At 38.5% G+C, this 16,611-nt stretch overlaps 1 protein-coding gene across 2 annotated transcripts in view; it reads right to left on the bottom strand.

The window, feature by feature from the left end:
* Positions 1-6,156: 6,156 nt before the first annotated feature.
* ITPK1 (inositol-tetrakisphosphate 1-kinase) overlaps positions 6,157-16,611 on the bottom strand; it is a 136,326-nt gene continuing 125,871 nt past the window's right edge. The window contains exons 8-11 of one of the 2 annotated variants that reach the window (XM_087952091.1): positions 13,903-13,995; positions 13,123-13,190; positions 12,412-12,574; positions 6,157-9,509 (exon numbers count right to left, since the gene is read on the bottom strand). In XM_087952091.1, the coding sequence (XP_087808217.1) occupies positions 9,190-9,509; positions 12,412-12,574; positions 13,123-13,190; positions 13,903-13,995 (644 nt within the window). In that variant the 3' untranslated portion in view covers positions 6,157-9,189. The remainder of the gene's footprint in view (positions 9,510-12,411; positions 12,575-13,122; positions 13,191-13,902; positions 13,996-16,611) is intronic. The other variant, XM_087952092.1, reaches the window with a different exon arrangement.

A 16,611-nucleotide genomic window follows, 5' to 3' on the forward strand; every position in this document is an offset into this window, starting at 1 on the left:
TGTGTACAGGGTAACAAGGAGAGCTGTACTTTCTAAAGCAGGGTGGGCAATTTGCAGCCATTGGCTTAATAACTTCAATAAGCTTCAATAACTTTTCAAATTGCCTCTTCAAATGATTTGTAGCCACCTCTGCTATAGAAACTGAAACTTCTCTTTTAGCAATCCACTGAATTGAGAGGAAGAAACAGAAAGACAAAAATCAAAACCAATGTCCATTCCTAAAGTGTAACTTTTTAACTGTGCCAACCAAGTGAAGGAGTGTAAGACCATAGTATTCATCATTGGGATAGGTCATTTTGACAGTACTGTCAATCAGCTGTCCCAGTGCCTGGAAGCCATGAGGGTCTGGATGGAGTAATAACACTAAATGGCTATGGATATTTGGGCCTCTTAGAATTGATGAATGGGGATTTAGATTTCTTAAGAGTTGCCCCTTGAAAAAGATTCTGGGGCAGCTCATAACATCCAAAATACAATCACAAACATAACCACCACCTAGGTTGTATTACCTCACTTCGGGCTAGTGACCAATTTGAGGGTCTTTTGAACCTGCAACTTCTGCTTGGAAAACAGGAGATAGCTCTGGGCAAAAAAGGCATTTACATACATCCACCTTTATTTTAATTGTACCCTTTTGAGCACAAGTGCTTTGGTCACTCCACATATGGATTATTGTAACATGCTTTTATACAGTATTGATCTTGAATACCTCAGAAGCTGCAGCTGATCCAGAATGCAGCAACTTGGGTAGTTACTGGTATGCTTCAGTATATTCAGCTAACATCTTTGATTTGGGAGATGCACTGGGTTTAACAAAAGGCTTTCAAGTGTAATTCAAGGGGCTGATTATTACTTTTAAAACCTCCACAGCATTAGGCTACATATTAGCTACTCGAAGGATTATCTCCCAGTGTTAATCCTTTCCATCTGATCTGATGGAATTGGCATGCCCAGGTTATGTTGGGACCAATGGGACCCTGGAACTATGATTTCTCTGGCACTGATGCTACCCTCAAAAAGCTCTCAAGACTTGGTTTTTCTCCCAGGATTTCAATTACCTTTATGGGTGGGGTCTTCAAGGGTATTCATGTAGCTGTGGAGGTATACCAAGCCATTTTTGATCATTTTCACTCATTTTTAATATGGTACCTTGCCCAAAGCTGATTTGAACTGGGTCTCCCTACAAATCTAGGAAATTATATTGCCAAGCAAAAAAGTTAGAGACTACATTTCTGGCACCCGATAAAAATAAACTAGCAGATGAAGAAGACAGCTTTTTTTGGTGTGAGATTTCTGGAGTACATGAAGCAGGGACTATAGGGTTAGAAAGCCTGATCTTACTGAAATGGAAATAAGTGCTTGGTGCCAAAGTTTAATACACTGCTCAAAAAAAAATAAAGGGAACACTTAAACAACACAATGTAACTCCAAGTCAATCACACTTCTTTGAAATCAAACTGTCCACTTAGGTAGCAACACTGATTGACAATTAATTTCACATGCTGTTGTGCAAATGGAATAGACAACAGGTGGAAAGCATAGGCAGTTAGCAAGACATCCCCAATAAAGGAGTGGTTCTGCAGGTGGTGACCACAGACCACTTCTCAGTTCCTGTTTTCTGGCTGATGGTCTGGTCACTTTTGAATGCTGGCAGTACTTTCACTCTAGTGGTAGCATGAGACGGAGTCTACAACCCACACAAGTGGCTCAGGTAGTGCAGCTCATCCAGGATGGCACATCAATGCGAGCTGCGGCAAGAAGTTTTGCTGTGTCTGTCAGCGTAGTGTCCAGAGCATGGAGGCGCTACCAGGAGACAGGCCAGTACATCAGGAGACGTGGAGGAGGCCGTAGGAGGGCAACAACCCAGCATCAGGACCGCTACCTCCACCTTTGTGCAAGGAGGGACAGGAGGAGCACTGCCAGAGCCCTGCAAAATGACCTCCAACGGGCCACAAATGTGCATGTGGCTGCTCACAGTCAGAAACAGACTCCATGAGGGTGGTATGAGGGCCTGACGTCCACAGGTGGGGGTTGTGCTTACAGCCCAACATCGTGCAGGACGTTGGATCAGCCTGTAGTTGGATCAGCCTGTAGTGTTTTTTTCCACTTTAATTTTGAGTGTAACTCCAAATCCAGACCTCCATGGGTTGCTAAATTTGATTTCCATTGATAATTTTTGTGTGATTTTGTTGTCAGCACATTCAACTATGTAATGAACAAAGTATTTAATAAGAATATTTCATTTATTCAGATCTAGGATGTCTTATTTTTGTGTTCCCTTTATTTTTTTGATCAGTGTAAATTCATGCCATGTTACATTCTCTCAGAATATACATAATTTAGTTATACAAAGGTGCATCAATAAATTCAGATATACAATACTTCAGTCATTAACCAGAACACAGAATGAGGTTTTGTATAAGGCATTTATTTTAATCATGTTTTTGGAAAATGGAGTTTTCTCCCTGAAGCAGACACTGAAACAACAGAGGAGATTTAAGTGCATTTTAACTCTATGGTTAAAATAGTAAAATATTTGTCACAAGTGTTTGGCAAATAAGGAGAAAATAAGAAAAAAATAATGGAAATCAATGATTTAAGCAAGAGAAGCACCATGTGATTATTCAGGACGTCAGTCATGCACTAGAAGTAAACAGCCAAGGTACTAATATTTTTGGTTTTATATAGAGCTATTTAAAAAATGAAATTATATATATTTATATGTATAAATATACATGTGTGTATCGGTGTATACACACACTCTAAATATGAAAGAATTTAATTTTATGAAAATAATTTTGTGAACAGGGCCAAAGCAAATCACAACACTCACACTTGCTATAACACTATCTAAAATAGCAGAAGACAGCATTAATATCCTTAATTCAAATGTGACATAATAAAGAAATGGTCCAAGATAACTTCAACTTTGCACTGATAAAATGCTTAAGCATGCCTTAAATTTTTGTAAACTTTCCACAAATTCTGTCCCATCCAAAAAAATAAAAAGGGAAAGGGAAGAGGTAAAGGGGTAAAAAAAGAAAGTAAAGATGTACAATCCATATTAGCATAGAGATGAGTCCAATTCACTGGGACATTGACTGGAATTGAACACAGAAGGAGACATATGAGCTATATGAAAACACCAAGGAAGAAATCTAAAGAACTGGGAAAAAATACATCCCATATTTTTACTGCACTCTTTTTTCATAAGGGTGATAAAGAATCCCTATTATTTAAGAGTGCATACAATCTTAAATATAGATGTGACTATTTTTATACTTACATATTTTCAGTTTATAAATATGAGTCCTTTCACTTACTAAACAATACACTAGGGTGTTGCAGGGCAAATGTTGAAAGATACAAGTGCCAATGGGCCATTAACTACTTGCAAACAAGTCTCCTTCTGCACCCAATATCGTTATTCATTACAACATATATTTTGGTAGTGTCTTCTAAAGTAAAATCTAACAGCGCATTTATGTCTCAATTTTTCATTAAAAGTAAATTGTTTGATTATGACCTGTTAAAATAAGATTAAATAAAACAATAGATCACAAGGAAAATAGATGCAATTTACAAAAGTGGATTTGACTAAAGGAAACTTGTATTACAAAATACCAATTGGCCCTTTGAACCTAGCAAATAAATATGTTCCTTGACCATATTACTTCAGACTGCAGGTGAGTTTGTACTAATTGAATTCTTCACTATAACCACACTGCAGTTTTAATTCTGAAAACTTGAATTGAATGGAAACTGAATTCAGTATTCCATAAATCCAGGAACAACTTTCTCCTCTTCTTGTATATTCTTAGTCCCAACTGCATACAGAGTAATATTTTTATAAAGACATTCTTAAATAAGATGTGTTAGCTAACTGTATTGAGATACTGAGGAAGGAATGCTTTCTTTGTTATTGGTTTATACTGATTTGCTATTTTGAAACACAATTTCAAAAATTCAAGAAGAAAATATTTAGTAAAGAAATGTCAAGAGCCTCTGAAAAAATTAGCACTCAATTTCTTCGACACAATCATAGGTAATTTTTGCCCTTACAAGGACCATATTTATCAGGAAAATTGATTTTTTAATATTACAGCAGTAAGATTGAACTGAATCAATGGTCAATTACATATTCTGACTGACTGAATTATATTAGGAAAATTTTAATTTTGATACACTTAAAAAAACCCAGTACTTATAAAAATGGGAGATTACAATGTCTCAAAAGAGGAAGTCCTTTTATAAAGAAAATGTATTTCTTCTTGAACACCAACTTTACATATAATGGGTTCCAAAAGAAAACATTCTGTAGGCAACAAATCAAGTAACTCATTCATATTTATATGGATGGAAACAGGAGGGAGAAACTAAGAACAGAAGAGAGTAAACAGTTATATGAAGTCACCAAAAACAACAAAAAAATAGTATCTTGGTATTGCAGGTCCAACATTCTTTCTTCATAGGTATCGCTCAGTGCCATGAATAATTTTCTTAAGACAGGCTACCATAGCATATTTTGAGAATAAAAAGCAAGGAATGTCTATTCCCTTTGCATACCACTGGGACATCAATTGTTACTGCATTACATTCCCAGTGAAAATGGCTCAAAACCCTTTTCTAGAAAAAAAGGGGATTTAAAAACTGATGTCAAAACACAAACCTAGTGCTTCTGAAAACAGCATGACTTTATTCTGGGGAGACCAAACTCAATCCACAGGCGTCTGCCACGTCATGTTGTACCTGTTAGCTCTTGCCAGCTCACACACTGGTATCAAACGAGAACAGGCTAGCAGGAGAACTGAGCATGATATAAGCACTCTGTGAAAAGACCTTATAAGGTGTTCAGAACAACCTACAGTAATCTGCACTTCTGAGTTATCAGGCATGGAAGGGAAGCTGCCAATCAACCCTTGCTGATGATAAGAGGCTTGCTGATTCAGAAAAATCTTGATCTGCTTATCCAGATGCAATAAAAAAAAAAAGCCTGAGATATATACTTATCTAAGAGCAGAGAACTGTATACTACATGTCTAAAAAATAATTGTTACTCAAGCAAAGCACGTTTTGTTCTGACATTATGTAACATCAGAATTATGAATTATGTAATAATTCTAGTTAATAATTTCTTAGTTTAAATTTAAAAAAAACACCAGATTTATTAAATGAATTACCATTTATAACTGATTACATAAAGCAAAAGAACAACAGCATATATAAAATGTAATCAATTACCATATTTTGAAATTAACTTGAAAAGAGGTTTAAACTCTTTTTTAATATGACCTTTAGATTATTTATGATATAAAAAGTATATTTGTTGCAGAGTAAAAATTTTAAATTTAACCATTTTCAGTACCAACTATTTCCTATTTTATAATTTGGGTAATCTAGCAATGGAGCAGATATTATTCACTCACATAAATCTAGATTGTAATCTTCCTCAGATTTTGAATAGAATGTGATAACTCAGGTCTACTAAGGTTTTACATTTTTAGTTCTTTTTAATCACATTAAGATTTTTATGGAATTTTACATCCAAACACCTATTTCTATAATAAAGAAGATGGACTGGTTTCTGGCAGAGATTTAAAGTATATTACTGAAAATATGCTTTATACAAAGAAACATTCTAATGAGAGGAACAAAAGATTATTTGTAATGTATATACTGGAAAGCAGGGGGAAATGTTTAAAAAGATGCTTCTTATTTTCCTGCCACAAGAAGAGATGCAGTTTGGATAGTTACACTTTCTTAAACAAATTAAACATGAATGCCATGTGGGCACATTTAAGCCCGTCTACTTTAATTGTCCTTCAATATTTAACAACATCAGTAATACTTCTTTTGGGACCTACATGCATTGGCAACATTTTTGCTATCACTCAACAAACCCTCAAAAGTAGAGCTTGGCCTTTCAGGTTGAAACAAAAATTGGCATCATACAACAGAACTACAACCCTCCTCTCCCAGAGCTTTTCAGAAGAAAAAAGAAAGACGCATTTCTCTTCAATCTCCATGACAAATGTGAGGCTGTTCGGCACATTTCAGTTCTCACATAAAACCAACCTTGGGGACGAACACATGGCAGTGTATCTAGACTGAAAAAGAGTTCAACAAACTTGCTGCAACAAAACAGAGATGAAATAATTGATTTTGCACTCATTTTTTAGTACCATATGCTCATTGCTCTGTAACGTAATAGCACACTGTGCTCTCTCTGCAACCTGACAACATTATTCATATTTTATTCCACACAAAAAAGTCTGATAGAAAAAAAATCACAGAAAGGATTACAAACTGTCTGCTGGCCAGCACACTTGCAATGCCATCTTAAGATATGAACAACTTTGTCTTTGTTTAAATAAGCAGCAGTTACATCAAGGGATCAACGAAGCTGACAACCTATTTGGCTATATAATTAATTTAGATTCTAGTTAAAGTCAAGATATGAACTGCACTTTTATCAGATATACTCTGTATTAAGACTTTGGAGAATTTACGAAATATATCATTTGTAAATAAATATAAAATGTACAATTATGTATCAGTAGTTTATTTTGGAGAAATAAAACAGTGCAAAATAGGCTAACCAAAATTTAGAAGGCAGCCATTAAAAGAAATTCTTACTCTTCATTAAAGATAGGAAATAGCAGAAATCTATTTAAACTGGATCAAATACCGTAGGTCCAAGCTGATCAACAATTTTGAAATGTCTTCTAACTAAACCAGATGAAACATCTTTTCCCAGCTTGCTCACCTCAGAACTGAAATTTATTTTAAGAAGTTAAGAAATTTTAAGAAAAAATAAAACCCTACATCACCATTATTTACACGATGATAGTGATGTGGGGGAGTTTTTTCTTAAAATTAAAAATATTGTCATATTACCCCTCTGAATCAGATAATGGTACTGCTTGTTCTCTGAAGGACATGCCAGAAAAACTAACCTATTATGCCTCTTTCCTTGGCTCTTCCACAGCTGTATAATAAAACAAGATGGTTTGAATCCTGTTGCAAATTACTAGTTTCTTGATCCATACAAGCAGCAATCAAGGAGGTAGTATTTTTTTGGGAGGGGGAGGATGGCAATGCTCAGTATAGCAATGAAATACTCTTGTCTTAATTAAAGTTACAGAGAAGGGAGAGACTTAGCTATGTTCAAAGGTGTCTTTCATCAGGACAATTTTGGCTTGGTGTGTGTGTGTGTGTGTGTGTGTGTGTGTGTGATGTTAAAATCCAATCATTTTAAAAGTATCACTAACTTTTAATAGTGTTGCTATACTGGAAAAAAAACTTTTATGAAAATATGTATGGCCTATTTTTCACTCCCGCCAAAGGTATGTAAAATATGCATGAACAAATTTCAATAATTTATTGGGAAACTGCAGCAACTGTTATTATTGAGAAAGACAATAATTCCGGATCATCGTATGACTCTAATTTGAATTAGAAATAAACAAAATGACTGTATAGTCTTATAATATTGTCTTCTCTTCAGCTATCTATAGTCAATATCTACTGCAGAATTATGAAGAATTTTAGAAACAAAACCACAAAGTCTCCCTCCTGTTAATTCTTGAACAATTTCCTGCACTTACACTGTAGTTTGGAATCATTTCTGGTCCTCCCTTTTTAACCTCCCTTTCATATTTCATCAGATATTTTCATTTTTTCTCTTACTCTAAAAACAAGAAACAAATCAACAGCTGCCATCAGCGGAGGAAAATATATTAATGTCAGTTCATACATATTAAAAAAACGGGTCATCCTTACAGGAACTGAGAGAATCTTAGAATTCAAACTTTCTTTAATCCAACAAAAAACATATAATGTTGCCTGTACGCAAATATTACCAATATATTATCCTTTTAAAAATTGGGATTCATGTGTACAATTTGTAGCATGTATGTCGTATACATTCACACTACTACCTGAGTGTGAATTAGTCCATAGATCCCTTTCATGATGATCAATCTTTCCAAATGTATCTAAATATGTAAAATATTTTAACGTTTCCTGAGACAATTTAAAGTCCCAAAACTCATTCACAGTACCTTTTTAAATTCATGACAGTTCAAAGCTGCACAAAGATGATGTTGTGTTAAAAGAAACAGAGTTAAAGATGCACTGCTGTTTTGTTACTTGTTCTTAAAATATAACCAGACTGAATTACAGGTTAGATAAATATTACCCTTATACTGTATCTCAAATGTTCAACCCCACAAATGATAGACCAGAAATGGAGACAAATTGCTACTGATTTACTTTAAAAAGTTACTTTTACTTCTACCCACCACTAAGGAAAAATACTTGTGCAGAATGGTGCTTACAAACAGGCCCCTATATCTCATGTTGATGCTAATCCACAATTTGAGTTTCTTGTTTAATATGATGCACAAGCCCACCCTAACAACGAAACTATGATTTATAAATCACAGTGAATGGATCTGTGCATCATACCAAGCTAAAAATAAGCCACCTTATCAGTTAATAAATACGTGAAAGAGGTGTTCTTTAATCTCAGGATCAGTAAAGCAGCAGAAAAAGCCAAACTCCCTAGCTTGTTCTGATGTTAGATGTGGTAATCCTCCAACAATTAGGAAGTCCTCTGCCCCCAAATGAGATTAAGGGCAGTATTACATCAACCTATAGTTTTTCAGAATAGCAAACGAATACCCAGGCATTATTCTTCTTTAGGAAAATGGGAAACTATCTGAAGCAGTTTCTCGCTTCAAAGTTTTCCACAAAGAAGTAAAATGCTGATCCTGGGGTATGTAGGTTTCCTCTGGATTTAGGTGTACAATCAATGCATGTTTTACTCTTTGGAATGGGCTGGAAAAAAGATGGAAAGGGGTCGAATCCAAGTGTGCAAATTTTCAACACAAATTCGTATCAATCCAGCATGATTCACCACCCAACTCTGGTTGATGATTACAAAGAAAAGGAAAAGGCATGGGGGAAAAAACACAAACCCATTCTCCCACATTAAGATATAGTGTTTAAGATACATGCACACAACAGGCACCCATACATGGATGGATAAAACTCACTATAGAACTATAAGAGGAATCTGTTAAAGTGGACCCATATCACTAAATTCATTTTCTTTGAAAAAATTACATTGAATTTACAGCCCAGGGACTGACTGCTTTCTTTCTCAGTCTGTGGCACATATACGGATCATTGAGAGGAAGCTTTTGTGGCCAACGTGGCCACACAATGCTGCTGAAAGCTCGGTGACATGGATGAGTTACAGCCCAGCCTCTGGTGCTGCAGCTTGACTGAGTTGTTGGTCTCGTTCTCCACAATCCAAGGGTCTTGGCTTGCCATGCTCCGGCAGCCAGTGTTAGCACAGCACGTCCGCTCCCCCACGAGGTTGCTGCTCTGCTCTGCCAGGAATTTGTTATGGTTCAGCTGGGACAACTCTGGAGTTTGCTCCTGCAGGGTGGTAGCTATGTGGTTCAGGAGGTCAGTGAAAAACTCTGAGACACCTTCATATCCTGAAAGCAATGAAGAAGTCAGGCAATAAAACATTAGTCATGGCTACCATTTTCTTGTTCAAGTTCTCTTCCCCCTTCATATGCAAGAAGATGGCACATCACCTGTAGCGATATTTCATCAAGTTTTGTGCTCTACCTCCTGGAAATATCAGGGTTTTTTTCTTTTAAAAATGTCTTTAAAACATCTCCCATATTTTATTTCTCTGGCCCCCAAAACTGTTAAGTGCTCTTTTTAAAAGTTTTGCAGGCATCTCTGAAGATCTGAAGAAAGAAAGATCTAAGAGGTTGTTTTCATTGATATTAATGGGTGCTTGACTGCTACGGAGATAGGCACAGGACCCAGTTTACATGGAAAGATCACTGAGGGATGAAAAACTTGCTTCTCCAAAGGTGATGCTACAATATAGTGATATAAAACACATTGCCAGATTCCTGCAATGCTTTTAGGAGATATTCTTATTTTTTCCAGAGAAATGATAATTCCTCTTGACACAGTAGAATAAACATACTATGGAGAGAAACCTGGACATTTTTAGGCATGATGGCAAGAAATGTTAATCTAAACAGAGGAGAGATGTATCCTGAACTTTTTGTTTTGTTAGTTAAAGAGTTTAATTCAAAGAACTAACTTTCCATTTTCAATCAAAGTCTTATTATGCTGCCCTTCAACTTAGCATTATATATTGTCCCGTTCCACCTCTTGTTCTCAGGGGCAGCTCCTCTCGTACATTGCATGTAAAGTGAAATTTGTTGTACATTAGTGCTTCTTGTAAAACCATTTAATGTAATGAATATCTTATTGCATCATGTTTGTCAGAAATATATTTACTGTTGTACAAGATGTACATAAGCCTTGTACACACAGTAAAATGCAATCATTTGGGATTTATTGGGATGCTGCAATTCAACAGAAGTCATTTTAAATGCCCTAAAAAGTCAGTTTCATTAGAAGGACCACTTAGCTTTGGGGCAGAAACATTTTTGTATGCAAGAGGCCACCAATTGAGACTGAATTGCTCAGAAGCTGAATCATTCCCCATTCCTTTTTAAAAGCAAGGAAAATGGTAGTATTAGCAGATGTCTCCTCTAAGAAAATAGATGATTTATTTTTTCTAAAGAAAATTAGAATGAATTTGCTCTGCAGAATTTTCAGGGAATACTCAGTGAAAATAGGAAAGAACAGTTCAGAAGCCCAAGACAGTACAGCTAACAGCTGCACTGTACAGCTTCATTAGTACAGCTACCAAATACTTAGTAGTGGCACTAAAGTCAAACTGAAACTACAACAATTTGGGAGAATAGGGTGGGTTTGTTTTTGTGAAACACATCTCAAGAATCTAACATTCTTGTTCGTATCTTAAATAGATTAACAGCAGAGCTCTCCTGAAATGTTCTTGAACGTCAATGTGTACTTTTAAAAACGATATATTTTTAAAAACCTAGCATTTCTTTTGCTTCTATTCATAGTTTTGTATGATTCATTTTCTAAATGTGATAAATAAATAAATAGCTTTGCAGCCTATATTTCTTAGAATGCTAACTTATTTGTAGATCAAATGAAATATATAGAAAAGTAGTTGGTTTTCGACTGAAGTCGCCCAAGATTTGGGAGTGCCCAAGTGGCTGGAAATACTGAATGCTACTAAAGAAACCAAATAGATCTAAATTGGATGGTGATTGATAATATCTAGAGGCAGCCAGTCAGCTGAAAGGAGGACAAAGGAGTTGTTAATTACATCACTAATGAAATCAGCTACAGGGCTCAAGACTATAAAAATATACTGAAGCAGTGAATAAAAGCGGTCTGCTTTCTGCATTAATTTACAGTTTCGTAAGTACACTTTATGCAACCTTTCCACATCTTAAGTGTGCCTCAGATACATGGACACAGATGTCATTAATGACAACCATGCTAGTGCAGCATTATGAAAGTTGAGATCCACACCACTATTAGGCACCTAGGTTGGAGAAAGTTAGACAATTCGTGAGGACATATTACATCTGAATATGTGTTTACCAAGTTACCATTCTTTTGTTAACTTTCCAATGTCAGCCTTACCTAGCATGATCAAAAACAAGATACCACAGAATTGCAGTCCAAAACTTTCAAAAAACACAATTTGTCTACAGTGTATGAGTGTACAGTTACTGTGTGCATACAAGTAGTCTTCAACTTATAACCACAATTGAGCCCAACATTTCTGTTGCTAAGCGATACATTTGTTAAGTGAGTTATGACCTTTCTTTCCACAGTTGTTAAGTGAATCACTGCAGTTGTTAAGTTAGTACACATTTTAAGTGAATTTGACTTCCCCATTGACTATGTGTGTCACTTTTTTCAATGCTGCTGTAACTTTGAATGATCACTGAATGTACTGTTGTAAGTTGAGGACAACCTATACTAAGAATTGTAAGGGGTCCATTGCATAATTTGAGTTTCTAAGTGAATGGAGGGTCTTACTGAGGCAAGGATAAAATTCTGAAAGAAGTGTTGATGCTGAACCAAATCCAAAAACATGGCTCTGCTACTTCCTTCATCCATGTCTTGAGAGTGAACATATTTTTATTTTTTTAAAGGGGGAAGCCACAGTTTGGAGTCTGAGGGCATCTCAAAAGTATTTTTATTATGATAGAAGTGGATGGAATCCTATTATTTGTATTTTAATCTGATTTGATTTAATCTGATTTAAATAACATTTATATTTTTATTTTTTATCCTGGGCTCAGCCACTTTGTCTTGACCTTGCTCATTTTTGGAAGCTGAATTCTTGGTATACTATTGAAAGGAGAATTCTTGGGCTTTGTCTGAAAAAAATATTCTGCACCCTTGCTTGAAATGAATGTTAACTTTGAAGTATGATATTTGTATTTTGGTGTATTGTATATGTCAGTTTGCTCTCACCTGGAAATGCATTGATATCAATGACTGCATGCTGACCAGTCTGATTATTAATGATAATGTCGATGCCAAAGAGAGAAATCCCCAAAGTCTGCCTTAGTGTCTTTGAGATTGCTCGGATAACGTCGTCATTTGGTCTCTCAAACACCCCTTCTATTTTATCAAGCTGCAAAAGAGAGACAGAGAAGGACATTGTAAGAAAAAACATGTATCCTCGCATTCCCTCCAGGCATGAAACACAGCATCTGCAGATGCCACAGATCAATATTTTAAAATGTCTGAAATCTTGCCAGAATGACAAAATCCCATAACTCTGGGGACAAAATGTCAACTTTAAGGTGGCAGGACTAGCAGAGGCAATGGACTGCAGGGAGGGGCAGAGAAGTGGGCGGGCAGGTGGGAGGGTTGAAGTCCCCCCTTGTGGTCATAAGTGCAGGTGAGCTGCAACAGCCCCAACTTTGGGGACCTGGCATAAGGACCATTCACCTAAATAACTCTGTAATTTTGATTGGTCACTGAATGAATGGAAGTATTATAATTCCTATGTTTCAAGGAAAGAAAAACATTTTCAGATATGTTTGTGAAAGATTTTGGATAATTCTGAGTTTCTGCTTTCCTGCAATAATTCCTGAAAATAAACCTGAGAACAGTGTTAAATTGAGAGTAGTCTATTGGTAGAATCAGTGTTTGGAGAAATAAGTCTGGAATACTTACTGCTGTTAAGATGGAAGAGGATTCTGGTTTTGATACATTGTGGCTGTTGAAAAATATTGACTCTCTATCTAGATTGGAAATTATAAAGAAAAAAAGTAAGTTACAAACAAATCTGTAGAACTAAAAAAATCACATGCAAGTAACAAAAAATTGCTCTTAAAAGTTAAATTCAAAATCACTACTTAAGTCTTAAAAATATTTGAATCTACAAGCACTAGAGGGCACTATAATCCAGCAACTTTATCCATATTTTCAACAAATAAAATCCTTGATATTTACACCATTCCAATTTGTACTCAGCTCTAATCAATTGCCATAATGCAATGTCCTGGCTTCCATAATTGACAAGGAAATGATAAGTTTTGTTGCAAAAAGGAGCAGAACTTTTATCAGGCATTTTATTTATTTATTTATTTGAAACAATAACAAATTTAAAAAAATAGAAGAAATATCAGGAGTTGCTGGAGAAGGGAAAAGATACCTGTGTTGATGCTTGCTTGCTTCAAAAAAAAAAAAAATCAACAATGAAATAAGAAGAAGCATTGTCTTTTAAGAGTTTGTGCTGCTTATGCCCAGTCACTGTAGACAGGTTGTCTGTGATCAGCAATGAACATCTTGTGCATCTACTTGGTCAGGGGTGTCTGTAAAATAATTCAGCAGCCTACTGTTTGGGCTAATTTTTGTAAAGCTATTTTTCTGTTCCCACTTTGCCAATATATTTGCCTAGAATTCTGATTAACACTCCCCTCTTTGACTTCCATCTCTTGGTCTGTGACTTACAATTTGTCCTATTCTCCTGGTATATATCTCCACTCCAAGCCCATTGGGAGATGCTGTGGAAGACATGACACGGTGTCTGGAGGCTGTCAGGGTCTGGATGGGGAAAAACAGGCTCAGACTTAACCCAAACCAGATGGAGTGGCTGTTGCTCCAGAGGCCAACTTCTCCATCTTTGACTTGATGGGGTTTTGCTTCGCTAGGCACTCATGTCCCTGTCATTTGTAAATTAGGTTACTGTAATTCATTCTACATAGGGAAACCCTTGAAGACCATCCAGAAAATTTCGGGTGATCAAAAATGTAGGTATTAATAGCACATATACCGAGAGGCCAATATTGGCATATGACAGCTCTGCACTGGTTGCTAGAAAGTTTGTGAGTGCAATTCAAAGAGTCAGTCATTGTAAAGCTGTATGAGGCTCTGGGCCATACTGTAGAGACCATTTTTCCCCATATGGTTTTAGACTGTCCCATCTGAACTACCGTGTTTCTCACATAATAAGGCCGGGCCTTATTTTTTTTTTTGACCCCTGAAAAAACGGCTAGGCCGTCTTTTTTGGGGTGACTTAATTTCCTCCCCACCTAGAGCGGCCCATGTGCGCGTATCTCTCCGCGAGGCCGCTTCTATCTGCCCATCGAAAGCTCCCTAAAGGACACAGTCCCCAGCTGCTTCGGGTGAGGCGTGGCTGCCCCTGTCCCTCGCCTTTAAAGCAGACTCTTTTCCTGAGGAAGCTTCCCAAGCGCTCAACAGCCACTTCGATCGGCCGGTAGAAGAGGCTTGGGGCGCGCGCACACACACTCCCTTGCCGCCAGGCCAGCTTCTATCTGCCCATCGAGCAGCTCCCAGGACACAGTCCCCAGCTGCTTAGGAGGCGTGGCTGCCCCTGTCCCCGCCTTTAAGGCAGACATTTCCGCGAGGGAAGCTACCGCCGATCGAAGTGGCTGTTGAGCGCGCTTGGGAAGCTTCCTCGCGGAAAAGAGTCTGCTTTAAAGGCGAGGGACAGGGGCAGCCGCGCCCGCCCGAAGCAGCTGGGGACTGTGTCCTTTAGGGAGCTTTCGATGGGCAGATAGAAGCGGCCTCGTGGCGAGGGGAGTGGCCGAGGGGAGTGTGTGTGCGCGCTCACCCCAGGCCGCTTCTACCGGCCGATCAAAGTGGCTGTTGAATGCGCTTGGGAAGCTTCCCTCGCGGAAAAGAGTCTGCCTTAAAGGCGAGGGGACAGGGGCAGCCGCGCCGCCCGAAGCAGCTGGGGACTGTGTCCTTTAGGGAGCTTTCGATGGGCAGATAGAAGCGGCCTCGTATCGAGGGGAGTGTGTGTGCGCGCTCACCCCAGGCCGCTTCTACTGGCCGATCGAAGTGGCTGGTGATTCTGCCTTCAAGGGAGCTTCTATCAGCTATCAGGGTATTCTAGCCTAGGCTACCTGCAGGGCACTCCTAAAGGCAAGTTTTCTGCCCCCCCACCCCTGCCCTTTCCCCCCATTTCTCTTCACCTCGTGTAGTTCTAACGAACGATGTGAGAAATGGCGGGAAACCATGCTTTAATAGGCCTTAATTTAGGGGGCGGGGCTTAATTTCACCTGCTCCAATAAAACATGGTGGGGCTTCCTATTGGTGGAGGCCGTATTGTTGGAGAAACACGGTAGGGAGCACCCAAGGATCCCTGTATATCAGGAAATACAATGGGAGGTGACCTGACAAGGGATGTTCTCTGCAGCAGGGGTCCCCAACCACCGGTCCCCGGACCGGTACCGGTCCGTGGATTATTTTTTACCGGGCTGCAAAGCTTGGGCGCCGCGAGGGGGAGAGAGGGAGAAAAGAGCGCTACGGTATGCCTAGCGCTAGTCTCCCTTTTCCTCTCCTTCTCCTTCTCCCCGTCAACCACGCACACAGATAAAGCTGTTGCTGTTGCTGTTGCTGCTGCACCACGACCCAGAGGAACAGATTGAGCACAGGCGCTGAAGGAGCGCCACGGCGTCCGTCGCCAGAGCACAAAGAAGCAGCAGCAGCTGCGGCAGTGGCAGCGGCTGCGCCTCCGACTTTCCCGGGAAGGTCATTCCCTGACCAGTCCTGCTTCCCGGCCCATGTTTCCACCCCTCGCCCCCCCCCGCCGCCCACTTCCTCGCAGGCGGAGGCGGGAAGCTGCGAGGAATTCGGGCGTGCTTTCTAGCTGGCTGTGCCAAGTCTTTTTTTTTTTTTTTTTGCCCGAGGCTGGAAAGAAGAAGGGCGACAGGTCACTGAGGAAGGTGAGAGAGACTGAGAAGGGAGAGAGAAGCCCGGCTAAAGCAGCTCCGCGCTGCTTTAGGGACTAGTAGTAGAAGGTACCGGTCCGTGGAAGAATAAATAATCGTAAAACCGGTCCCTGGTTCAAAAAAGGTTGAGGGCCACTGCTCTGCAGCACACCTCATTTGGACTTGATTGTCCCCTGAAACAAGGATAGTACCCATCCTTGTGGTTTTTCAGCAACAGGTGACCACATGGCTCTTCCAGAAGACCTTGAGGGATTATAGCCAGTGGCGCCAAACCAAATGCCAAACTAATTTGTAGTTATTATGTAAGAACTCTAATTTGGAGAATTAGATTATGAGTTTAATTATATAATTGATTTTAATATTAAATTTGTACTCTGTTTATACAAGAAATCATGTAAGCCATCTAGACTCTGTTAAATTTTAAGTAGTAGGTCAGTCACATAGACAAATCAAGAAATCAAGA

This window comes from Notechis scutatus, chromosome 1 (genome assembly GCF_049901735.1).
Source record: "Notechis scutatus isolate UNSWTSFEM ecotype Mainland chromosome 1, rNotScu1.2, whole genome shotgun sequence".
NCBI lineage: Eukaryota > Metazoa > Chordata > Lepidosauria > Squamata > Elapidae > Notechis > Notechis scutatus.